The following is a 25,174-nucleotide window of genomic DNA, read 5'->3' on the forward strand; positions in this document are numbered from 1 at the left end:
GTGTTTACAGCACCTACTGCAGGTCCTGAAGCCACGTGAGGAACAGGAGCAAGAGCTGGGCTGGGCCTCCTAGCAATCATACTGGGTGGAGGGCCTTTTGGGCCTGACCCAAGGCTAGCCTTGATCTGGGGCACTCTCACCCTGCCCAATCTCCTGCTGCCCCATTTTAATTTTTTTTCACAGCACTTATCACTTAACACCACATGGCATTTGTTTTATTCAGTTAGTCAACAGGTATTTCTGGAACTTACTTGGTGTTTGACGTATCCATGAACAATACAAAGATTTTCACCTCCTAGAGCTCTTGTTCTAGTGGAGGAAGCCAGGCAATTCTGTATAAGGATAATAAATACCTACATAAATAAGTGTGTGAGGAGGTGGTAACAGCTATGGAAAAAAGTAGAAGTCAGGGAATCAGGGGGATCCTGAGTGCTGGGGGCCAAAAGGTACAGATGCCAGTCTGAAATGAGGGGCTCTGAAGGCATTGGGGTGCAGTCCTGTGGAAATCTGTGGAAAGTGCATTCCAGGTACAGAGAACAACTGAAGCGCAGTCCCTGAGCCAGAAGAGTGCATGGGTGTGATATGTGAGTAACTCTGGGAGGCTGAGCAGTGGGGCTGGAGGCAAACAGAGGAGATGTAGTCAGGGAGATAATGAGGAACCATGGGGCCCACGCCAGCCCTGGCTTTTCTTTGGGGAGGTGCTACTGCAGGGTTCTGAGCAGGGCATGAGGGGTTCTGATTTATGCATTCACAGGATGATGTGTGGAGAACAGACTGAAGATGGCAAAGGCAGCAGCAGGAGACTGGGAGTTGGCTGTGACATTGCCCTGGAGACAGGTGATGGTGGCTTGGACTGGGTGGAGGCCATTGCCCTGGTCTCATTCTGGGTAGACGATGCAAAAAAGCAACAGGCTTCCTGGGGGCATTGAATGTAAGTAGTCAAGAGGTACTCCAAGGCGTTTAGCCTGAGCAACAGGAAGGACTAAGCTGCTATGACTTGAGCTGTGAAATGTGGGGTGGAGTGGGTTTGAGGGATGAACCAGAGCTAGGGTGGGACAAATTGAGTTAGAGATGCCAAGTGGAAGTCATAGTGCAGATGCCTAGTCCACAGCAGGACATTGACCTGGCACTCAGGAAGGGTCTGGACTGGACATACACATTTGGGAGTAATTGACATGTAGGTGGAATTTGAAGCTGTGAACGTGGATAAGATTGTGAGGCAAATAGTGTAGATGGAGAGAGAAGAGGCAAAGAGGAGGAACCAGTGAGGTCAGAGGAAACCAGGAGGGCATGGAATCCTGGAAGCCACACAGAGAAGGTGCTTCCAAGAGAGGAGAGATCAGCCGGTCACAGGAAGTGTTTCCCCTCCACCCCCATAAGGGATGGCTTCTTTTTTTTTTTTTTAAACCTGTTTTTGTTAACCGCTATATTTCCAGCACAGAGCATACATGCTCAATAAATACTTGTTGAATGAAGTATTGAATGCAAATATTGGTTGAATTCACGTATATGCTTGCATTCACATCTTTGGGAACCCCCAGCAAACAGGGCTGCAACATATACCTCCTTTACAGAAAGAGCAGAGATCAGGTGGGAGGCTCTGCCCATTCTCAGTAGCGCCTGCCTCTTCCCTTGCCTTTTCCAGCTACACTGACGTTCATTCAGGTGGGAGCCCTACTGGCCAACACAGGGCCCAGGACAAATGAACCTCAGACAAGCCCTGCAGTATGGAGCTTGGTGGGACTTGGGTCAGGCATTGGGTCATCCACTAGTCACAAAAAACTCTACAACCATTTTTCTGTCCACCCCTCTGTATTTAGTCATTTGTTCACCTATCTTTATCCAGTTATCTGTCCACCTGTACAGATATACACTCCTTTATCCACCGTCTTCAGTCCATCTTTCCATCCATCCACATCCAGTTCTATGTCCATCCATCTGCTAGGGTGACCAGCTCCCCAGCTTGCTGCTAACTGACTCAATTATTAGCACTGAGAGTACCACATCTTGGGAAACCCCTCAGACTTGGGGAAAAATGGTACGGTCGGTGGATTCATCCATCCCCCAGGCATCCCACATTGCAGCCATCAGCCCGAAGCCCATCTGTCCGCCCATCACTCTTCAGACCTCCTTGGCCACCCTCCCTCGGGGGGAGGCAAGGCTCCGCCCCGCTCTCTGGCCCCGCCCCATGCCCCGCCCCTCCCGGAAGCTGCTGCAGAGAATCCCAGAGCCCTAGCAACAGCACTTTTCAGGCTGCCCAATCCACGAGCGGGGCTCCCGGTGTGAGCCAATAGCGAGGGTCCCCGGGAGCGAGGCGCGGGGGGCGGGGCCCGATGCGGCTGCCGCCATCTTGATGGGAGAGAAACAATAGGACGGAAACGCCGCGGGACAGGGCTGAGGCCGCAGGTAAAGCCAGCTTTTCCGTGGCTGTGGCTCCGCCACTCTGGGAGTTTTAAGAGATTGTTGCTTTGGGCTTTTGTGGGGCGAGGTCGCTGGTTATTAGGGGTATCCCCAGGTTATTTGGGGAGGGGGGCTCCGGCTAGTCTGGCGGGGAGGGAAGATCTCCCAGGGTCTTTGTGGGGCCGGATTTCCCCGGGTCATTTGAGAGAAACGTTATTTCTTCAGGTTATTAGGAGAGAAGATCTATCCTGGTTTTGAGGGGCAGACTCTTCCCTGGTCATTGAAGGGGGTCTACTGGATATTTGGGGGGTGCAGGATTTCCCCCGGTCATTGAGGAAGTCTCCTCGGGTCTTTAGGGAGGAAAGATTCCCCCGGGTCATTGTCTCCCTGGTACATTGACGTCCACGATCTCCCCGATTATTGAGGGGATTCTCCTTGAGTGATTGGGGTGAAGGAGTCAACCCAGCGCCTCAGGTACTGTTACCTGAGGCTGGCAGATGTGCAGCCATTTTGAGTGTTGAATGGCAATTGGGCCTGTCAGCTGGTATCTGGGTGAGGAAATCTCCACACCTAACCTTATTATCCAAAAAAGTCTTAAAATGGATCAGAGGACGCCTTCTTTATAGTGATAACTTCGCTATGGGTGGAGCTTTCGTTTCTTTCACATTTGATTACAGACTGTGTCTTCTGCATCCTAGTGATGTTTCATTTTACGATTTTATTCTCATATATTAAGAAAAAGCTGCACTAGCAGAAAAATGAATCCAAATTTTGTGAAAATAAAATGTAGAAACCAGTAAAATCTAGTGCTCTTAAATGCCAGGGGAAATAGAACTAGTTACTGCTTGGAATGAAACATTTTGGTGGCAAAATGTACATTGAACATGAATAAAAGTCATCTGGAAGAATAATTTTAAGAAAAAGTACTGAACTGTTGAAAAGTGGTAACAAGAAATGTTGCAGATAACCAGTTTTATGATAGTTTTTATAAAGCACCATGATTACAGTAATTTCGATAAATTCTAGTATTTAAATTATTTGCTATATTTGCATCTTTAGCAGGGTAACATTTTCAGTGAACTAAGATGCTTATTTACATTGGTTGCTGCTGTGGAGTTTGTATAATTGCACCCTGTAACCTGCTGTTAAGTATTTAAAGAGAAGTTTCAGGGTGGTGTTGTTATTGTTCTAACTTTAGCCACTATCGTAATTAGAAACTGGGAAAAATGAACACTATCATATTTGACATAATAAACCAGTTGATCGCTTAGTAACTTTTTTTTTTTTTTTGAGAAAAAGTCATTTGAATTGTTACTGTTACTCCATTTGGTTTACCTGCTTGGTGATTTTAGAATAGAATTCACAGGGTTTGTTAGAAATCAAAGTGGATGAGAACAGGGATTGGAGTTGATATGATTGTAAAAACCAGTTTAGCAAATGTAATAGATTTCTTTTGTGCTTCAAGGCTTCGAAGGTGACAGACCAGTGCACTGTATACCTGTATACCAGCCCTGTATCTGTCTGAACAGTGGAATGTGTGAGGAAGAAACAAGGCTGACTGATGAACCTTAGCCAGTCTCCCTTGCAGAAAGGTACCAGAGCCTTCTCTGAGCACCAGAGATGTCACTGGTATCTAGGCAACCAGGACGAGCCTGAGAGCCTCTGAGACCAGCTTGCTGAGGTGAAAATTTTCCATTGTTTGGCTCATAAAGGGGATGCACTGGGGAAGGATTTTCCCTTTAAGTGAAGTTATTTTACCTAGTGAGATAATCACCTTAAACAAATTGAACATATTTTTGCATAGTAGAAAGTAAGCAGTTGATTACCCTCATGTGACTACATTTTAAAGCATGTTTTTGTTTTTTAAATAAATTCTATTTCTTCATATTTGCATACTGAGTACTAAGAGTGACAATTAATAGTACTAGCATTTTGCAGTATATTCCAATGGCAATGAAAGGCCCTTTTCACCAAAAATTGAATTTAGAGGCCACTTCAGAGTTTGAAGGAAAAGACAGTCTCCCAAGATGATGCACAGTTGGTTTGGGTCTGTCACCCATCACCAGATTCCACAGTTTTCAGCTCCTAGCCAATCTTGTTGCTTCTACATTCTGCCTTCCTCCGCCCACTTAAAAAAAAGCTGAATTTTTTAGGAAGCTTATCCCCCAAATGTATTTTATCATAAGTATTTCATTGAGTATCTCTAAGAGACAAGGGGTTACCCATGGTATCTATAATACCATTATTCCACCTGAAAAACAATGATAATTCCTTAATTTAAAAAAAAGTGATGTTCAAATAAAAAATGTTCATAATTTTTTTACAGTTGGTTTGTTCAAATTGGGATCCAGATAAAGTCCACACATTGCATTTGATTAATTGTCTCTTTTGTTTCTTAAATTTATATATGCCCACTCTGTATTTATAATTTATCTGTTGAAGCAACTGTCATTTGTCCTGTAGAGTTTCCCATATACTAGCTTTGGTGCTTAAAACCTTTTGACTCTGATGGCTGAGTTTGACAGGGGTCATGCCTATATATCTTTTCAGTGAAAAAGTTGTGAAGGAACTGCCAAAGCTCATTCAAAAATGAGCCCCAAACTGAACTCTTGAGGGCTGTCAGGGACCTAAAGGGCCACACAGTGTATGATCTTCCTCTTCCCTCTGTGTCATATGGTCCAGAGGGTATGAGCCCTAGATTTTTCATGTGAAACTGGAAGGAGAGCCACCCTTGGCCTCCAGAAGGTGAAGAAGTTCTGCCTCCTTGTTTCTTTATTGACCTCCTCCTCTCACACTGACATTGCACCCTCTGCTCATAGGCAATTCGCAGTATGGGGGCTTTGACCCAGTGCTCTTCTTTCTTTGCACATTAGTCTTGGGGCGCCTCCTGTCTTCGTAGGTATTCCCAAATCTGTTTTCAAGTTAGATTCACTCACGCTTCAATGTCACTGTTCCCTACTATCAGCTGAACGTTCCTTGAGTGCTTGACCATCCCCTCATATTTAAGTGTCTCTACCTCAACACAGTATTTTCATAGCTCTCTGAGCTCATGGACAAAATATCCACCTTCCCAGTGTCATATGCTTGAGAACCTTACAAGTCGACTGGTATGCTGCATCTACCCTGGATGAGGACTATAAGCCCAAAATGCAGAGTCCTCGAGCATTTGGAAGGGTAGACCTTGCAGGAGTGCCAGTTAGCAGCTGACAGACTCTGGGCCTCCAAAAACTAATGGGTGTTTCCAGCAGATCTGGGGCAGGTGAGGGCTGGGATAGGAAGGGGCAGGCTGCCTCTCTCCCAGGAATGATTTATCTTGCTCTCAATGTTTTTACTTTGAAAATATAGGCTCCTTGTATAGAGCCAAAGCAGGAATAGAGTGGTAAGATGTCACAAAGTGGAAGTGCCCCACTGACCTTCCCTCCCAATCCTCAAATGTGCTCTTGATTGAAGTCACTATCTTCATAAGCCAGGTGAATCTGAAGGGATCAGTGTATGATTTGCTTCAAAACTATGGGTGTAGTTGAACTTGATTTCTCCAAAGAAATTTTCTTATATTTTGCTATGCCTTACTTTGGAAAGAAATTTCAGGACTTGGGATCATTAGCAGATGGACTTGTGTTAAACATAATGCTGTGACTTGTACAGTGTCAGGAATTTTCTCACTCCCGTAGCTTGTTCTTTTCCTGGTTAGTTGGAGAAGAACACTGACTGTACTCGGAGTGGTTGGGTGATGAAAGCTACCAGATTGGTGTTTTGAGCCTGTGATGTTTTGTAGGCCTTTGAGGGGAGTGTTTACCTGAGTGAGGTGTTGTGGACCCAGAGGAAATTGTGCCCCCTGGGCACAGGATTTAGTGCAATGCAGGGCACACCTTGGTTCCTCCATGAGCAGGTGCAGCACTCTAGGGGTCAGTGCTGGCCTGGACTGGTTAGGGCTGTCTGGATTCTGTGCTTGTCCATGAGGACTGAAACATTTTGGGCACCCTTTATTTAAGAGGATGAGTTCATGTGTCATCTCGTTTGGGAACTGGCTGAGAGATGAACAGAGGTAAACACTGACCACAGGCAGGGAGCATATAATCTTGCCTGAAGCTAAGGGATTGTTCATTGTTGGCAATGAGAGAGCCGTTGACTCAAAGTAGGAATGTCCCCCTTGGATCTAGACCTCAGAGCCGTTTCGGCCATAGTCTGAGAAGGGTCACTTCTGCATGTTCCTGTTGTGTATGTTTCCTACAAGGTGGTGGGTGTCGTAGGCTGTACCAGGAAAGGAGACTGAAAATGGGTCTGAAAATTCTTGATATGTGTATGGAATACATTTATTTATTTAAAAAAATTGATATTCTCATAAAGAGGACACGTGATACCTTAGAATTAATAATTTAGGTTTCCTTAAGGGAGTAGTGACACAGTTTTAGCTAGAAAAAGCTTTTAAATTGCTAAAACTGTAGTTCTAGCCCTATAACTGATGAACGTATTTCTGGGAAGGCTGAAAGCTCCTCCTCCCTGCCCTCCCTCCGTCTTGGGGCCCTTTAGTCTGTCATTCCAAAAATCTGGTCTGATGAGGCAGAGAGAGGGCAATGTGGTCATGCTCCTCTAGAGAGAAGAAACATCTGCGAGGCTGCTGTTTTCTTTATGGAAAAGCTTGTTCACATATTTGGAACAGAATCTGCTGTTTTATTTGTCCCTCAGCATTGGGGGAAGGATCTGCATTACTATGACCTTCATGAAATAGTTCCACTTACATACCTGAGGGAGAAAATGAACGATTAGCATTGGACCGCAGGCACCTGTGTCAAGTCGACGGAGGGCTTCTGTGTCTTGTCTTTCTGGCACTGCTGCCTTGGCAGAACCAGCACCTGCTGTGGCATAGTGGTGACCCAGCCAGCCAGCCAGCCAGGCTGCAGCTCCTTTGAGGTTAGGACTGATTCCACCATACTTGGCAATGACTCCTTCATCTCAGGTACCTGTTGTTTTTCATGATGAGGCCTCAGTGTACCCTTCTGTAAGGGAGGTAATCATAGTGTCTTCTCCAGAGGGCTGTTGTGAGAGTGAAGGAATTCTCGCTAAATGGTAGCTCTCTTCTCTGGCATGGTTGTATCCCATTGTCATTGAAGGTTGAGGAGTTGGTCACTTCTCTAACCTTTCAGCGTCTTGTACACACCTTAGGGACATGGTGTGTTGGTGTTGTTATCCTAACTTGTTTACACGTGGTCCATCTCCTAGGTTCTCCATCCTGGAGCGGAGCTCGGAGCACACAGTGTGGGTTGGATCATTTGTGTGTGTGTGTGTGTGTGTGTGTGTGTGTGTGTGTGTGTGTGTGTATGAGTTCAAAATCTTCAAGAGCTGAGCAGCCATCTGGGTTTGCCATTTCAGTCTCAGAGAAGTCTTTTATTTTTTTCCCCTAACATCCTCCTAATAATAAAGTTAACATATGCTTCAAGTTTGAGAACATTTCAAGAAGTTTGGAACATGTGGAAAACTGAAGAGATGGGAATGACCACCTTACCACTTAGTATAGGCAAATCTAGGTTTTGTGGTGCTTGAAGTTTATATAATATAAATATATAATTTTTGTAAATACATAATTTGTAATTATATAATTATAAATGCCATCTATCAATGAAATAATTTACAATTATGAAAATAGTTAGGTAGGAAAGGGAACGTTTTAAATTGAAAAAAGAAATCGCTAAAAGTTATACATTTCAAAAAGCAAACAAATACTACAATACTTTTTTCCCTACATTTTAGGGCAGCATTTTAACTTCCTCTTTCTATGACACCAATGTCATAATTTTTCTATAGAAAGGTCACACAGTCACTCTAAGGTGGTTGTTCCCCATCTGCTTTCTATTATTGACAACTTAGAAAAGTTTCTTTCAGCTTTACGACTCACCATATGTCATGTAAATTTTTAGGATTGTTGTCAAATCTGGGAAACCTGTGTCAAGTTTCTTTCACACATGAGTTGTAAGACTTTAAGACATTGGAGGCTTTTTATGCAGTGGCAATGGGGCCTTGGAAGGGGACGGGCAGCCATGACCCCTGTGAATAGCTTGTACGTTTGTTTTTAGTTTTTTGTGTGTGTATGGTAAACTATACATAACATAAAATTTACAATTTTAGCCATTTTTAAGTGTACAATTCAGTGGCATTGCTGGTACTTTTTGCCAGTCTTTTTCTCTAAGTCTTGGACATAGTTCACTTGGATAATGTAGATGACACAATTTGTGTCTTGCTTCTTTCACTTAAAGAGCATATCATAAGCATTTTCTGAAATTGTTTAAAATATAAAATTGATACACATTTTATAGTATCTGATTTTTTTTTTAGCTGAGCCATCCTGCCACCTGTTGGCAGCTCAGCGGCAACTCAGCTCGGGCTGGGCATCGAACCGCTGTTGCTCAGAGCTCAAACTCTTGAGCGAGCTCTTAACCAACTGAGCCATTTGGCTGGCCCTTATAGTATCCGATTTTATAGTCCATCGTACACTCTCCTGTTATGGACGTGGTGGAGGTGAGTGCGTTCATGATGGAGGCTAAGAGATGTCCTGCCAGGACTTGATTTTTACGGAGCAGTGGTGGGAGTTTTCCTGAGATTGATGATAGCTTGATGCCATCTACCCAGATGGGTCGGTCTGGTCAGCCACTATCTTTAGTGCCTCCCACGAGGCAAACATTGACAGCTTTTCTCTTCCGTCCTGACTTTATTTTGCTAAAACTCCTTTTTGTATATTCATTTTGTCACCAGGGATTGTGCCTCATTTGTTGCCCAGCTTTCCTGGAAGCCTGGTCATGGAGAGGATGATTTTCCTTCTGCATTGACTCACTGAGATACCTCATTTAAAGCTGGATGGCGTACCCACCAGCATTGCTGAAGAAGCCTTCAGCATGTGCTGAGCACCAACCCATGTCCTTTCTTTGCTTTGCCTGCAAAAATGGGGATACTTATCTTTCAGTGGTAATTTAGCAACCCGAAAACCTTGGGTCTTTGGGATGTTAACTCAATACCAACACAGAATTTTAGAATTCTAGGTAGTACATTTGTTTTAAACTATAATAACATTTTAATCTTCTTATAGTTATATTTTTAAAGTTTATTCTTCAGTGAACATTCTTTTTTTGTTTGGTTTCTGCAAGAGAGGCTTTTCCAAGAGATTGGTTGTCATTACATTAAGAGCTTAGGCTTTGTTTACATGAAATATTTCCACACCAGCAGTTCTCAGACGAGTGATCAGGTGCAGAGTCCTTCAATTTATTCTCCCCAGTTAATGCAGACTTGATAAAGGTGGGAGATTATAAGTGCAAAATAAGTACCAGTCAGTGCTCAGAATGCATTTTGTCAAGTGAGTGACATGCCTCGTTTTCATAATTGTACTCAACTCTATGATTGGTGCGGTTTTGGATAATTGCTGTGGGTACCTTTGAGTTCTCTTGACCTGTGTGCAGCAGGTGTTCATGGTGCAGGAGTGATTTGAGGTGTATTCTGTAGGGTGCCTGCTCTGACTTTATGGACTTTGTTTTGTGGTGGAGGCAGGGTGGATGAGATGGGAAATAAGAAAATATACTGTATATTAAATGGTGGTAAGTGCAAAGGAGAAAAGAAAGCGGGGTTGTATATGGGAGTGTGGGTGGGGAGGTGTGGCTATTTTAGGTGGGGTGGATGAGAAAGATCTCATTAAACAGGTGATATTTGCATAAAGAGCTGAAAGAGGTAAGAGTGATCCAAGGGGGATATCTAGGGAAGAGTATACCAAGCCGAGGGAATGGCAAGTGTAAAGGCCCTGAGGTAGGTGTTTGCCGGCATGTGGGAGAACTAACTAGGAAGCCATATTATTGGAGCAGATTTGATGTTGATTTTTCTTTCCGTTGGGTGGGTGTTTTACAGACAGGCCTATTGGCCCTTTATGCTTTTGTTCTGCTTGTTTGTGTGTAAAGGATGCTTTGGCTTTACAAGACTTCAAAAAAATAACCATGCAACTGGTAGAAGTCTGCTAGTATTAATACCCTGATAAAAATTATTCAAAATGACTAGATGGCTTTAGGGTTAGCAGCAGATTTCATGGATTTATGAGGGAAAACATAGCTGTCAAGGGGGTACCTTCACAGAAAGAAAGAAGCCCTTGCTTGGACCGAGATGGCGACTCAGGCTGACCTTGGTACGAGTGACTCGGGATGCTCATGTGAGGCAAATGAGCCCATTTAGAATGGATGGGAAGGTAAACTCAGCCAGTGCATTTGCATGTAGAAACAATTATACAGCTATGGTGATCTTTTTAAATATAATCTTTTCTGATTAAAATATATATAATTATGAAATTTTTGTAAATTCTAAAATGTGTAAATAAAAATTTAATCCTTTTATTGAATATAATTTGTATACAGTAAGATTAATCAATTTTAAGTCTATAATTTGATGAGTTTTTGACAAATTTATAATCACTGTCCGAGTCACAGCATAGAACATTTCATTACCCTAAAAGCTCTCTTGGGACCCTTTGCAGTCAATCCTATTCTCCCTCTGCCCTCGGGCAGCTGCTTATCTGCTTTCTGCTACTATAGTTTTGCTTTTTCTAGAATTTCATATACATGGAATTATACAGTATATAGTCTTTTGTGACTGACTTTTTCACATACTGCTTTTGTGATTAATCTTTTTTGTTGCATCTATCAATACATTCCTTTTCCTGAATAATATTCTATTATACAGATATACCACAATTTGTTTATTCATTCACCTATTTGATGGACATTTGGGCTGTTTCCACCCTTTTGGCTATTGTGAGTAGTGCAGCTATGAACATTCGTGTTCAAATCTTTGTGTGGACATTTGTTTTTATTTCTCTTAGGTAAATACCTATGAAGATTGCTGGGTCATATAAGTGTGTGTTTAACTTTATAAGAAACTGCTGAACTGTTTTGCAAAGTGTTTGTATCTTTCTATTTCTCCCAATGGTGTTTGAGAGTTCCAGGGACTGACAGGCCTGGTGGTGGAGTCATGGAGTGTGTATGGATGTGTGCTATCAGATACCCTGCAGTGGCTCTGGGGCTCACGGAGAGGAGGTGCGGGGTGGTAAGGATTGTTTTTCCACCATCAGGCAAGTGTGCCTCACACCATCATCCCCTGTGCCTACCCGAACCTGGGGCTTTTCTTGAGGCAGAGTAAGTGGCCCCAGCAGATCCCATTTTGTAGCCTCATTAACTAAATTCAAGATGTGTGAGCTAAGGGCCCAGGGGCTTTCATGAGTCATTGCTGTTTTATTTGTAGTATTTTAAAAGTTAAGAATATTAAGGTATTGTTTCCAGCCGATCTTTAAACCAGTTTGATAGATTTAGGGGGATGGGCTGTGGGGGAAAACCTAGGATGAATCGTGTTCTGTTCCTTACCTGTTCATAGTTTCATGGACAAATGTGTGAGGCAATAAAGAAAGCTAAAATAGGCACTAAATCTGAAGCCTGTGTTTTATGGTTATTCCCTGTCTCCCTAGGTACGGGGTCCATTCATAGTAACCATAACGGCTCCAGGATTCCTGGGAAACTGGGCCTTGGACTTATCAGATGTTTAAAAACCATGAAAAGATCCTGCTGCTCAAACCGCTTATGGAACAGAGAGAGCAGCAGGAGAAACAGAGCAGGTGCTTTGGGTGCTTTTCTTTTGAGGCTACTAGAGAGGAAGTGGATCTGCTGTGTAATTCTTGGGAAGTGGATGCTTCATTTTCCCACAGGGATAGGGCCTGTAAGGAGGGAATAGAAGCCCCACTTCTTTATCTGCAATCCCAAACATGAGAAATATGTTGTACAGTGAAGCCACACTTATGTTCAAATTGAGAGATGGAACATAACTGAAATAAAAAAATCAAAAAGGACTCACCTTATTATGTGCAGTACATTGATACTTACTGGTTTTTCCTTTTTGATTAAAGCAAACTAACTACTGGTTACCACTGCCTACTTCAGTCCTCTCCTTTCTGTTTTACAAACCAGAAAACAGGTCTTAAAGGGAGTCAAGGACTTGGAGACTTTCTCCAAGTAATTGATGGGCAGAACTGGGACTAGAATCTGGCTCTATCTCACTGTAGGATAATCTGTTCTCTCCCTGATTCCACCTCACATTTGGGAGTTTCCTCGGTCATCAGATTTGGCTCAAGCAGGAATGAGCCTTATTTTTCTTGCCTCTCTACTCAAGATGATGCTTCTTCTCTGGGGAGCAATGTCCTGTGGACTGCCAGAGTTGGGTGCTGAGGGGAGGGTGGCAAGGTGCCACATCATACCCAGCAGCTAATGAACACGCTGGGGACCTGGGAGGAGATGGGGACCCTAACTGGGCCTTTCAGGCTCTAGCCACACCCATGAACTGTACTCCAGAGAGCTGTCACGAAGGACTGGTTTTTGTTTGTTTCAGATTTGTCATCGGAGGTGAGGGTGGGTAAGAAGACCCCTGGAGAGAGATTTTCCTACTTAACTGAATACATTTGAGGAATCTTGAACAGAGTTTAGAAAGGGATTTGTATCACTGTTAGCATTGCTCTGATAACAAAAGCAGCTTTACACCTATAAAAGGTTTGGATTATGCTTCTAAAGCCTGGCCCGTGAATGTCTTGTGCCTTCACAGTTTTATAATTATGGTGCCTGGTTTGTGCTTGGCCGACCATGAGTCAGTAGTTTTCCTTTGGTATTGCTCTTACTCAAGAGGTCTTTTCAATAGACGAGTATGAACTGGTCTGTATTGACCTAGAGAAGGGGCTTGTGTAGCCAAGCATCTCAGAGCTCCACCTTCTGGAGAAAGTCTGGAATTGCTGGAATTACTCATTAGAGCTGATTGCTTTTGTTGTGTCAGGGGTTTCTTCTCAGAACATGCTCTCTTGAGGGCTTCTCTGCTGATGACAAGGCAGTACCAGGTGAGAAATCAGGACCTTGCGTTTTCTGCTTTTTGTATATAGGGAAACTTACTGATTCTTAGTCCTTGAGTCCAGTTGGGGCCCACAGTCAGCTCTCTCTGAAAGGAAGAAATTAACACCAGCTTAAACTGTTTAAAAGAGGCCTACTGTCATACGCTGCATAATGACGTTTCAGTCAGCAACAGACCACATATATGATGGTGGTCCCATAAGATTAAAATGGTGCTGAAAAATTCCCATTGACTTGTAGCTATGTTAACATTATAGCACAACACATTACTCACATGTTTGTGGTGATGCTGGTGGAAACAAACCTGCACTGCCAGTAGTATAAAAGTATAGCACATACAATTATGTACAGTACACAATACTTGATAATGACTATGTCACTGGTTTATATATTTAGTGTACTATACTTTTTATCATTATTTTAGAGTGTACTCTTTCTACTTAACAAAAAAACAAAGGTTTGCTGTAAAACAGTGTGCCATGTCACGCCAGCAGCAACCTCATGTGTCTCATATTTACTGCATCTCTTGATTGCATCATTTTCTCTTGTGCTTGATTTAATCTTGTGTTTTGTACAGTAACTACTTGCTGTACAGGCTTGTAGTCTAGGAGCAATAGGCTGTATACTATATAGCCTAGGTGTGTAATAGGCTGTGCCATCTAGGTTTGTATAAGTACACACTATGTTTGCATAATGACAAAATCACCTAAACACGCATTTCTCAGAATGTACCCCCATTGTCAAGTGGCACATGACTGTTTCATAAATAGGAACTATAAATACATGATGAAAGCACTCTCACAGAACAAGCTATAAATGTCCCGTGTACGTAGGACTGTTATACTAAGTCAGAAAAGCCAAAGACCCTGGGCCCTAGTGGCAGCTGTGTGGGGGCATCCAACAGATTGAGGTTCATTTGGGAGCTGTGGCTTATTGTCTCTTGCCCCAGATGAGTTTCCTCACTTCCCCGACGCAGCTTCATTGTTTGCAACAGGGAGAGCAATGTCTACCTGTTAGAAAGTATCATGAGGACCAAATGAGGTGCACTCCTGTAATGAGCCTAGCACATAATAGGTGCTTTACCCACCTTAGAGGACTGTGGGCACATCTCCAGCAGGCGATTCGCACCACCACCATCTATCTCAGTGGGAGTCATGGGAACCAGAGGAGTTCCCAGTAAGAAACCCTATACAGATACTGTAGTGTAGCCCAAGCCCTGTATGTAGTGCTGGTAGTGACTATGTAGTCTGTAAGTTATAGACAGAAAAGAGAGAACTAGCTTGACATGCACCGAAACAGTTAACAGATCATAGAGGCATGTTTTGCTGAGATCCAGTGTGTTTGGGAATGGGAAGTCCGGTGTAAGGCCCTGGACCTCGGAGTGGCTGAGCCTGGTGATTGCCCCAGGAGTGCAGCTTTGGTTTAAAGGTGTGCCCCAGCTTTTGGCGATCAGGATAGAACTGATAAAAATAGTCAGTGACCTAGAACACTGTGTATCATTTTAGAGGGAGTTAGCCAGCCTTGATCAGTTGTTTTTAGATACAGACGTTAATCATTAAAGCTAGGCCCAAGCTCCATTGCTAATAAGGTTAATGGGGCCTGTCTTTGGATTTGGGCAGGGGTGGTGTGTGTGGACACCCTGGGGAAGTAAATCTTACTGGATGGTGTGTAAACAGTTTTCCCTTTAAGTGCATTTTATAAAAACATAATTAATGACTAAGAGAAAACCCTCATGTAAACTATGATGATGTAGGTTCATCATCATTGTAACTAATGTACTGCACTTGGGGGATATTGATAATGGGGGGAGGCTGTGCATGTGTGGGGCAAGGGGTTATATGGGAAATCTCTACCTTCCTCCTAATTTTGCTGTGAACCTAAAACTGCTCTAAAACATAAAGTTTATTAAAAAATATGTATAATAAACAGAGACTTAGGCATTAATTACCTTAAATTTAACGATTTTATTTAAAAATGTTGAGATTTAATCCAAATATTAGGTTGGAAACTGACTGCCTGGGAGCGGCTTCGCGTTTTGCGGGCTTCAGTGGCTTTCTAAGGCACCGGCTGTTCAGATGCACCTGGAGCCAGCCCTTGCCTGTGGGCATCCGGCCCCGCCCCGGGAGAGCTCTGGCTGTTTGTTTCTGCGGGAGGAGGCGGGGCCAGAATGGGCGATGTGGTCGGGCGGTGTGAGCTCAGTCTGTCTCTGCTGAAGGAGCAGGGCTAACGCTCTAAGGCGGTTCCCGGGCCGCTTCCAACTCCTGTCACTTTGCTTCCGGCAGAGCGTCCTAGCCCGCGCAATCGAGGAGCCGAAGCCAGACAGGCGGACACACAGATAGACGGCAGGCGGAGGACGCGCTGGCCGCTGGATCCTGCCGCCTCCCTCTCTCCCTGGCTCCTGCGCCTGGAGGATGAGCCCAGCTTTCAGGGCCATGGACGTGGAGCTCCGCACCAAGGGCGTCCTGCTGGAGCCCTTTGTCCACCAGGTTGGGGGGCATTCCTGTGTGCTCCGCTTCAACGAGACGACACTGTGCAAGCCCCTCGTCCCGAGGGAGCACCAGTTCTACGAGACTCTCCCAGCTGAGATGCGCAAATTCACTCCCCAGTACAAAGGTGAGCCCCCAGCTGCTGTAGGGGTCGCCAGCGCCTGGCGAGGACATGCGAGGCGTCGCGGCCTTCCGTGGCAGCCATCCCGGGAGCCCCCATCCCCTCCCACGCACTGTTTTCCCTCCTCCTCCTCTTGGCCCTCAGCCCAGCACCTCACACCCTCAGTTTTCAAGCCCTGGTAAGATTGCTCAATTCTCTTTTGTTTTGTGGATTTGTTTTGAGTTTATTTTTGGTGGAAGCGTAGTTGTGTTTTATGTTCAGGTGTCTCTTGATCACAGTAGCCCATAGTCCCCATGGGGGGACAGCGGGGGAAGACTTGGGGAGGATTTTACCCAGAATACTTGACGCCTGCTTTTTGTCCTCCAGGAAACCAGAAGCCCTGGTGATTAGGTAGGCTTGGAAGTAGGGCTGAGTCAGATGGAATGCAGGAGTGGGAGGCCTGTGCCGATTAGCTGAAGCCCATTGCTGTTACGGAATGTCCCCAAAATTGCAACGTTAACAGCAACCCTTTGATTCACATATGGTGACTCTTCCTTTTTTTAATGCATTTTGGGGGATAGCAGCAGCCACCAGCATGGTGTGGTCTTTCCTGGGGAGGCGGGATCCTTTGTAGGTCAAGGAGGAATCCATTAAGGAAAATAATTTAAAATTTGCATTGCCTAGTTACACAAAAGACTCATGAACACTTGAGGTTCTTCTGGGACTATTGAAACACGCTCTTTGAAGACTGAATGTACTGGGTGCCTCTGTATTCTGAATATGCATGTGTGTTGTGGTGGGGTTGGGGGAGTTGGGGGCCCTCACTTGGTCCTTCTCTGTTGTTTTTTCCAGGACAAAGCCAAAGGCCCTTTGTTAGCTGGCCGCCCCTGCCCCCCTTTTCCCCCTGGTTCTTTCCCCGTGTCCACAGGGAAGTGTGATCCCTTGAATTCCCCACCCCGGCTCCTCTGCGCCCAGAGCCGGGGACCACCTCAGAAGTGTCGTCTCTCTCTGAGCACGCATTCCCCTGCAGCGGGCGGGCAGCAAGGACTGAGCAAATTGAGTGATCCCCGCCCAGAGAGGTCTGGGAGGAAAGGTGTTCAGCCAGTCGGTTGTAAGGCGCTCGTCGGCACCTGCTGAAATGCTGCCACCTGACAGCCCCCTCAAAGACTGACTAATTACACAAGGCAGGTTCTAGAGACTGGAGGGGGAGAGCCGCTTTCAAGGCCACCATGCGTCCGTGCTCCCAGCCCTACCCCCTTTGCCTTGTGTTCATTTTGTTCTTTTGTGACATGAGACTGCGAAGACCAATAAAGTAACATTTAAGAAGGACTAAAGGCTTGGGGTACCCACCAGTGTGGGGGTGCTGCAAAAAGCCTTTGCTAGGGTGTCTGTTGTGCTGTGTGGTTTGTTTTGTTTGCTCCTTTATTTTGTTTTGCTTACCCAGTCTCCCCATACCCTTGGATGCTTCTTACCCCTCAGGCAAACCTGTGTTCCCCTCCGTGTTCAGGCTCTGCTTTAAAGTGAGCCTCAAGGCCGTTGGAGTTTCTGTTTAGAGCATTAAAAATTCCCACAAGATATAAAGAGCAAATGTTTTTACGTCTCTCTTAGGATTAGAAGAATTACATAAAAATTAATAAACATTTTCAATGATGGAAAAATGTGTCTTGTAATTCTTTGGCTCTTGCCTTGTTGAGTGCATCAGAGAGGAAAAATCGGCCATGTTTGCTCCCTAATCGCTTGTCTTGTACGGTGTCATCTTTTCTAGCTGTTTTGATATTTGTTAGGTTTGCAGATGAGTTTGGGGCCTCTGGCAACATAGAGACTAAGGAACAGGGTAAGAAAAAACACAAACGTTACAATCACGTTATTTATAACACATGTGGAATTAAAAGTTCTCTCTATTCCTGTGGAATTAAAAGTCCCCTCTGCTCCTCACCCCCCCTTCCAGGTGTGGTATCTGTGCGCTTTGAAGAAGATGAAGACAGGAACTTATGTTTAATAGCATATCCATTAAAAGGGGACCATGGAACTGTGGACAGTGTAGACAGTTCAGACTGTGAACCAAAAACTAAGCTCCTAAGGTGGACAAACAAAAAACACCATGTCCTAGAAACGGAAAAGACCTCCAAGGACTGGGTGCGGCAGCACTGGAAAGAGGAGAAGATGAAGAGGTGGGTATAAACTGAAAGGGGAACCCTGGACTCTGGGAGGGGAGCAGTCGGGGATCTTAGTTACAGCCCAGTTCCCTGGACCTAAGGATTCATATGATGGACTTAGTAGGTGCCTTGTCACTCAGTGGCCAGTTTCCCACATGGCATGCCCAGCTCCTCTTTAATTGACTCTGCATTAAATCATGTCATTTTGGGTAAATAACTGCAGTGGCAGCTGTAAAAGAATTTCAGTCATTCATGCCTTCTGCAACTGCCCTGTGCCAGGCCCTGTACTGCATCTTGGGGCTATAGCAATGACCAAGACAGCCATCTGGCTCAGGTAGTAGACGAAATGGTCCACTGGGCATCCCCAAAACTCAGCAGAGCTGTAAAAATGTAAATTGAAGTATGTATAATCTTATTCCCATGGAATTTCAATTCAGGTTTTCCCAGCCTCTAGCATTCGGAGTCAGGGAAGCCAGGGGCAGTACTGCCTAGAAGAATCTAGAGGGCAGTGAAGGCCGCCTAGAGCAGTGGGAGTGGAGGCAGAGGCTTTCTTGCATCGTAGGTTCTCCTTACTGTAGAAAAACAGTGAGCTGGCCCCCTTTTTAAAAAATTTAACTTTCTTCAGGTATAATACATACACAATAAAATGTACCCATTTGAAGTGTTTGATGTGTGTACAGTGAAATCACCACATCAAGATAGCAAACTTTCCATCACTCTAGTGTGTTCCTTTGTGCTTCTTTGGCCCTGAATTTTGATAAGGCATTGTGATTTATTGGCTCTTTCTCTCTTTATAGCCATAAGTTAGAAGAAGAATTTGAGTGGCTAAAGAAATCTGAAGTCTTATACTACAGTGTAGAGAAAAAGGGGAATATAAGTTCCCAGCTTAAACACTATAACCCTTGGAGCATGAAGTGTCACCAGCAACAGTTACAAAGAATGAAGGAGAATGCAAAACACCGGAACCAGTACAGTATCCTTTGTTCATTGGGCATGTCTGGTGGGGGAGGGTAAGTGAGGAGACTCTTGGAGCTTGGAGAAAAGGGTTGGATTTTTTTATCATGGTTGCGCCTGGACACCCTGTATGATAACCATGGGCAGATATCACTTCCCTCAGGGCCAAGGGCTGGTCTGGGAGTACAGGTGGAGGGGAAGGGGGTTGATGGGTCCTGGGGGTTATGGGGCTTCTCGTGGAGGGACCAACTTGCATCAGAGGTGCTTTAGAGTGTAAGGGGCTAGTTTCAAACTCCTGCAGAAGTCCCCAAACAGTACTGACCTGTCCAGGGCCAGGTGGTGGGGAGGAGGACTGACCTTTCAATCCTGGTTCACCAGACATGAAAGCATGGGGTCCTTTCCCCCCCACCCCTTTACCCATTAAGCTCTGCATCATTGATTTCTTTTTTTTTTTTAATCTTATGGGGGATAATTCCTCAGAACTGAGTGTTGTATTTATGCTTGTTTTAACTTTTTTTTATGGAAAAATTTAAACGTTAAAAATAGAATATGTTAGCCTTTAAGTACCAGTCACCCAGCCTCGGCAGTTAACCCATTCTTGTCAGTCTCGTGTCAACTCTGCCTATACCCCCAGCGCCCTGTAACTGAACTATTTCTGAGGCAGGTCTTGGGCATATCTTTCTACCCGTGTACACCTCAGCATGCATCTCTAAAAGATAAGGATGTTTTATTTTATTTTTTAAAGATTTTTATTGGGGAATTGGGGGAGGGGAACAGCTGAGGAATCAAGGGAAGGGGAACAGACAAGTTGTTGTTCTTTTGTTCTTCAGTCTAGTTGTGGAGGACATCGCTTCACTGGCCCATGTTGGTATTGTAATCATTGCGCTCTTTCTGGGTGAGGCAGTCGCTCGCCGGCCATTGGACGGCCGCTCACAGCGGCTCTTGGCAGCTCACACCGGCTGCCGGCTGCTCACGCTGGCTGCCAGCCACACATGGTAGCTTACAGCAGCCCACTGCAGCCCCACTGCAGCCTATGCCATTCCCGGCGACTCACGGCAGCCCAACTCCAGGTTGAGCTATTGTTCACCATCTTAGCTGTAGAGGGCGCAACGTCACTGACCCTAATGTGGGATCTGAACCAGGGCCCTGCTGCTCAGAGCTGGCGTCCCAAGCCAACTCCTAACCAACGCACCACTCGGCCAGCCCCAGATAAGGATATTTTAAAACAATACCATTATTACTCCTTAAAAAGTGGACAGTATTCCTTACTGTGAAATATCTAGTTTGTGTCCATCTTTTCTTAATTGTCTCATAAATATGCTTTTATTGATAGTTTCTTTGGGGATCCAGATGAGGTTCACATGTAGCATTTGGTTGAAATGTTTTAAGTCTTTTAAAAATACCCTTCTTGTTTTTTCTTCTTGGAAATTTCTTGCCAAAGAAACTGGGTCTTCTAGAGTTTCCCACCATCTGGATTTTACTGATTACATCCCTGTGGTATCTTTTACATGTTACTCTGTCTCCTCTGTTTCCATTAAGTTGATAATTTGATCTACAGTCTAGATCAGATTTAGGTTCAATTTTGGGTGGGATGGGGGCAGGAGTCTCCGGAGATGGTCTTGTACTTGTCCATCAGGAAGCACAGTGTTGTCTTTTCTCTTGTGTATTATCATTGCCTTGGATCCATTTTTTTATTAAGTGATTTTCTGATTTTGTCATTCATTCATTAGCTGGAATCCTGTAAAGAAAAACTTTTCTTCATCAACTATGTGCTTATCCTGAGGTATAGTTTATATAGGAAAGGCAGGTTAAATTTTTCCTTTATTTACTAGGTATGTATTTGGAGTAATGAATGGGTTTAACATCCTTCAGAGGTGACCAGTGAGTTTTTTAGCATCATTATGAATTCGTAAATTTGACATGTTTTAGTCCATTGTAGTTATCTTTATTGATGCTCAAATTGTCTCATGTTTAGCTACTTGGGAGCCTTTTTAAATAAGCTCTTGGGTCACTTTGACACAATCACAGTGATAGCTATCTTACTTTCCAGTATGAAAAGATGGTCCAGGGTTGTGTATGTTTTCCACTACAGATACGAATTTAGTCATTCTTCTAAGGCAGGGATTGCAAACCTTTTTAGTAAAGGGCCAAATAGTAAATATTTTAGGCTTTGCAGGCCACATACTCTGTGTCACAACTCTGCCATTGTAGCACGAAAGAAGCCATAGATAATAAATGGAGTATGGCTGTATTCCAGTAAAACTATGGTCACAGATTTGAATTTCATTCATTCATTCATTCATTTTTGAATTTTTATTGGCCATAGTCATTGGTGACACGTTGCTTTCATGCTACAATGGCATAGTCAACTCTTTTTAGGAAGGCGCAGCTCACGGTGGCCCATGCGGGGATCGAACCAGCAGTCCTGGTGTTAGCAATACCACGTGCTAACCAACTGAGCTAACCAATCACCCCTGAATTTCATTTAATTTTCATTTGTCATGAAGTATTTTTTTTACATATACAGAGGGTGCTAAAAAAATTTATACACATTTTAAGAAAGGAAAATATTAAAATTGTAATACTCAATATTGTAGACCAATAATAAAAAATGAATACAAGTCACGTTTGACTTCTGCAATTACGAGAGCTGCTCAAAGTGGTTCCCATCAGCATCCAGACACTTCTGATTACTGCGAACTACTGCTTAAGCAACGTTGACCAAAGTGTCCACTTGTGTATATTTAAGACCCATTCCTAGTTAACAGGCTGTACAATAGTGAAAATGAGCAGAGGGCTACAGTTCACCAGTCCCTGCTCTAGGAGCACTAGTCTGGGTTAGGGGCGCTCATACATCTGTTTGGTCATTGTCTCTAGACCTTTCAGTGCACACAGCTGGGAAATGCACATTTATTTTGAAAAGAAAACTTTTTATGCATTCATACTAATGTTTCCAGTTCATATTTAAGGCTACAGGATTTACTGCACTTACTTGATGTTCTGTTTATAATTTAGGACATGGTCCCACACCTTGCTGAGTTCAGGAAATGGTGTGTGTTCTCCCAGGCTGGAGGAGCCCAGGCTGTTCTTGGGCAAGTTTCCTGACAAGAATTGAAGGTGCCTTTTAGCTTTCTCTAGTCAGCTTTGGGCTCCCTATGTGGGAGATGGCAGAACTGATGGAGCCCTCTGTGGACTTGGCATCACCTCCTCTTTGGAGGGGCATTTTCCTTAACCATTCAGAATTTATTTTACTGGAGAACCTGACTTCCCGTTATGAGGTACCTTGTGTCCTGGACCTCAAGATGGGTACACGCCAGCATGGTGACGATGCTTCAGAAGAGAAGGCAGCTAACCAGATCCGCAAATGCCAGCAGAGCACATCTGCGGTCATCGGTGTACGCGTCTGTGGCATGCAGGTGAGGGGGGTGCTGGTGCGTGGCGTAGGCTGGCTAGGTCATCCAGTAGCTGCCATTACCCCACCCTGGCATAGTTCCTGTTTTCTCAAAAGATGCCAGAGTTGACTGAATGTGGCACTTTTTGGCTAGTAAAGAAAGCATGCCTGGGTGATGCCCTTTGGGGCTGGCCTGGCTGGCTGAGTCCAGAGACTGGACAGGAAGAAGAGAAAAGAAAAAGTTAGGTCATCTCCACCAACCATACACTGAACAGGTGCTGGGGACAGAACCCAAGTCAGAGGGCTGGCTGTATCCCTAGTGGGTGTTGATTGGAGACGACAGTGTCTCCTGTAACTGGGTATACTCAGCAAGCTAAACGATCTGATCCATGGCTGTCAGCACCTGACCTGCTGGTCTCCCTCCCACAGGTGTACCAGGCGGGCAGTGGGCAGCTCATGTTCATGAACAAGTACCATGGACGAAAGCTGTCAGTGCAAGGCTTTAAGGAAGCACTTTTCCAGTTCTTCCACAACGGGCGGTACCTGCGCCGTGAGCTCCTTGGCCCTGTGCTTAAGAAGCTGACTGAGCTTAAGGCTGTGTTGGAGAGACAGGAGTCTTACCGCTTCTACTCAAGCTCCCTGCTAGTGATCTACGATGGCAAGGAGCGGCCTGAGGTGGCCCTGGACTCAGATGCTGAGGACTTGGAGGACCTGTCAGAGGAGTCAGCCGACGAGTCTGCTGGTGCCTATGCCTTCAAGCCCATCGGCACCAGCTCAGTGGACGTGCGCATGATCGACTTTGCGCATACCACCTGCAGGCTCTATGGCGAGGACAGCGTGGTACACGAGGGCCAGGATGCTGGCTATATCTTCGGGCTCCAGAGCCTGATAGACATTGTCACAGAGATAAGTGAGGAAAGTGGAGAGTGAACTTGCTGGCTGCACTGGCACTTGAGAGACTCTCTGTCCCAGGCACAGCTGTGCTGCATCGGGGAGGAGGCCAGTATGGCCAGGTGGTGGCCTCTGCAGCCTGGAGCTGATGTGCGGAGAGGCCCCTGTGAGTCCTAGCCTGAGCCAGCCCCAACCATGCTTGGAGTCTTTATTTATTTTAACTGTTTCTTCAACATTCCACATTTGATGATGCAGATACCTCTTTCTTCCCTGAGTGTAAATGTTCTAATACAAATCTTTTTGTTAATTGTACACAGTGCTGCTGTTTTTCTTGGCCAGAAGCAGCAGCCAACCTTCAGAAGCTGCCTCACACATGTCATGACCACTCTGGCCCAGCAGTATTCTCGTTGCCATTACCCGCCCCGCCCCCCATGGACCTTAAAGTCACCACAGCCTCTTTGCTTGGTCCTCAATCCCTAACCTAACACCCTGAGGTCAACAAAAAAGGAACCCCATACACATAACCTTAGCCAGGTTCCTGTGGGGTCTGTGCTGGCCTAGTGTCTCAGTACCCACTATGCAAAGAGCTACACTTGACTTTTGACACAGGTCTTTCTTTCCCTGCCCTCATGGAGCTTAAGCCAAAGTTGGGCAGCAGGTGTGCCAAACCTTAGGTGTAACAGCCGCACCACCGGCAGCAGCTAATTGGCTGGACATTGTGATGTCAGACGTCCTGGAACCAATACAGTACTTGGGCCCCAAGTAGCCACTAGGCTTGTCTGTTGGCAGCCATGGGCTCTGTGGTAAAGGGTCCTGAGCGATGGCTCAAAGAGGCAGTGTTCTGTGCAGGTTGGTTCTCTGGGCCACACCACCTGTCACTACTACTACTACCCAGCCCTGGGCCCCACTGCAACTGTGCCAGTCTCATCCTTTACGTAGCTCCAGCCAGGGCAGCCCCTAAGAAGGTGGCTACTGCTGTTAGGAGGGTTTCTGGAAGAGGAAATGTGGCAGGAGGTCTTGAACTGTAGAACCAGACACCAGGGAGAAGGGGCACAGACCTGGTGCCAGGAAGGCAGGTTCTGGATATCCAGGTGTAGCAGTCCCTCCCCTGTCCTGAACCCCCCAGCGCTTTCTCTCCAAGGCCCACAATGCCCATGTCCACTATATCCCCAAACAGGCCAACTGCATACACTAGCCCGGTAGTGCCTATATCCCCTGCTCCCTGGGCGCAGGCGTCCAGTGGGGAATGTAGGCTGGGCCAGGAATGGGGGAATCCCCAGTCTCTCCCTAAGACCCTTAGGGCCTCCGCTGGGTTCCCTGCCTTCCTTCATAGGACTTAGAAGACCTGTCCAGGTCAGGACTACTGACTGGAAAGTGGGTGGGTCAAACAAGCTCTTAAGGCCACATGGCACCCTCCTCCCAACCTTCCCCCAGCCCTCTTAACTGCTCTCAGAAGGGAGCATCGGAAATAAGATAATTGGGAGTTTTAAGTCCTATAAAGAGAATAGCACAGAGAAACGTGAAAGCGATTGATAGGAGTGGGAGCGTTTGTATGCTGTGAGGAAGGGAATGTTGTGTACCAGGCAGAGGATGCATACCATGCAAAGACACGTTAGGAAGAGAGAAGCAGCCAGCGGCATTAGAGAGGAGGCTGGGTGAGGAGCAAGGATGGGAGGACTCTGAACAGGGGAATGGCCCCACGTGGTTTCTGTTTTCACTGTCCCCTTCTCGCTTTTGCTCCCTACTGCCCGCGGCTGGAGCTGGCACTTGAAGAGGGATCATGAAACAAAAAACACCGAGGAGACCCGGCCCCTGCGGGCGCTTCCAGGTGTCGGAATAGTGAGACCCAACAATGGGCTACCCTCACGGGGTAGCCCTCATTACTGTTAGTA

General features: G+C 45.4%; 1 protein-coding gene across 4 annotated transcripts; it reads left to right on the forward strand.

Moving 5' to 3' along the window:
- Positions 1 to 771: 771 nt before the first annotated feature.
- IP6K2 (inositol hexakisphosphate kinase 2) lies at positions 772 to 23,594 on the forward strand. Of its 4 annotated transcripts, XM_019632813.1 has the most exons (7): positions 2,327 to 2,406; positions 3,866 to 4,081; positions 15,587 to 15,917; positions 17,839 to 18,061; positions 18,844 to 19,019; positions 22,241 to 22,416; positions 22,821 to 23,594. In XM_019632813.1, exons 3-7 carry the CDS (start codon positions 15,716 to 15,718, stop codon positions 23,319 to 23,321), a joined length of 1,278 nt encoding a protein of 425 aa, XP_019488358.1. In that variant the 5' UTR covers positions 2,327 to 2,406; positions 3,866 to 4,081; positions 15,587 to 15,715; the 3' UTR covers positions 23,322 to 23,594. The 4 variants fall into 4 exon arrangements, with proteins under 4 accessions (XP_019488371.1, XP_019488349.1, XP_019488358.1 ...); XM_019632826.1 differs by lacking the exons at positions 2,327 to 2,406; positions 3,866 to 4,081 and adding an exon at positions 772 to 837; XM_019632804.1 differs by lacking the exon at positions 3,866 to 4,081 and having other exon boundaries at positions 2,290 to 2,406.
- The last annotated feature ends 1,580 nt before the right edge of the window (positions 23,595 to 25,174 follow it).

Source organism: Hipposideros armiger, unplaced genomic scaffold, assembly GCF_001890085.2.
Source record: "Hipposideros armiger isolate ML-2016 unplaced genomic scaffold, ASM189008v1 scaffold_18, whole genome shotgun sequence".
In the NCBI taxonomy this organism is placed as follows: Eukaryota; Metazoa; Chordata; class Mammalia; order Chiroptera; family Hipposideridae; genus Hipposideros; species Hipposideros armiger.

Coding starts and splice junctions, on each gene's coding strand:
- IP6K2 (XM_019632826.1), top strand. CDS start 15,716: ATGAGCCCAGCTTTCAGGGCCATGGACGTGGAGCTCCGCACCAAGGGC. Junction 15,918..17,838: donor ATTCACTCCCCAGTACAAAG/GTGAGCCCCCAG, acceptor CCCCCCTTCCAG/GTGTGGTATCTGTGCGCTTT. Junction 22,417..22,820: donor TACGCGTCTGTGGCATGCAG/GTGAGGGGGGTG, acceptor TCCCTCCCACAG/GTGTACCAGGCGGGCAGTGG.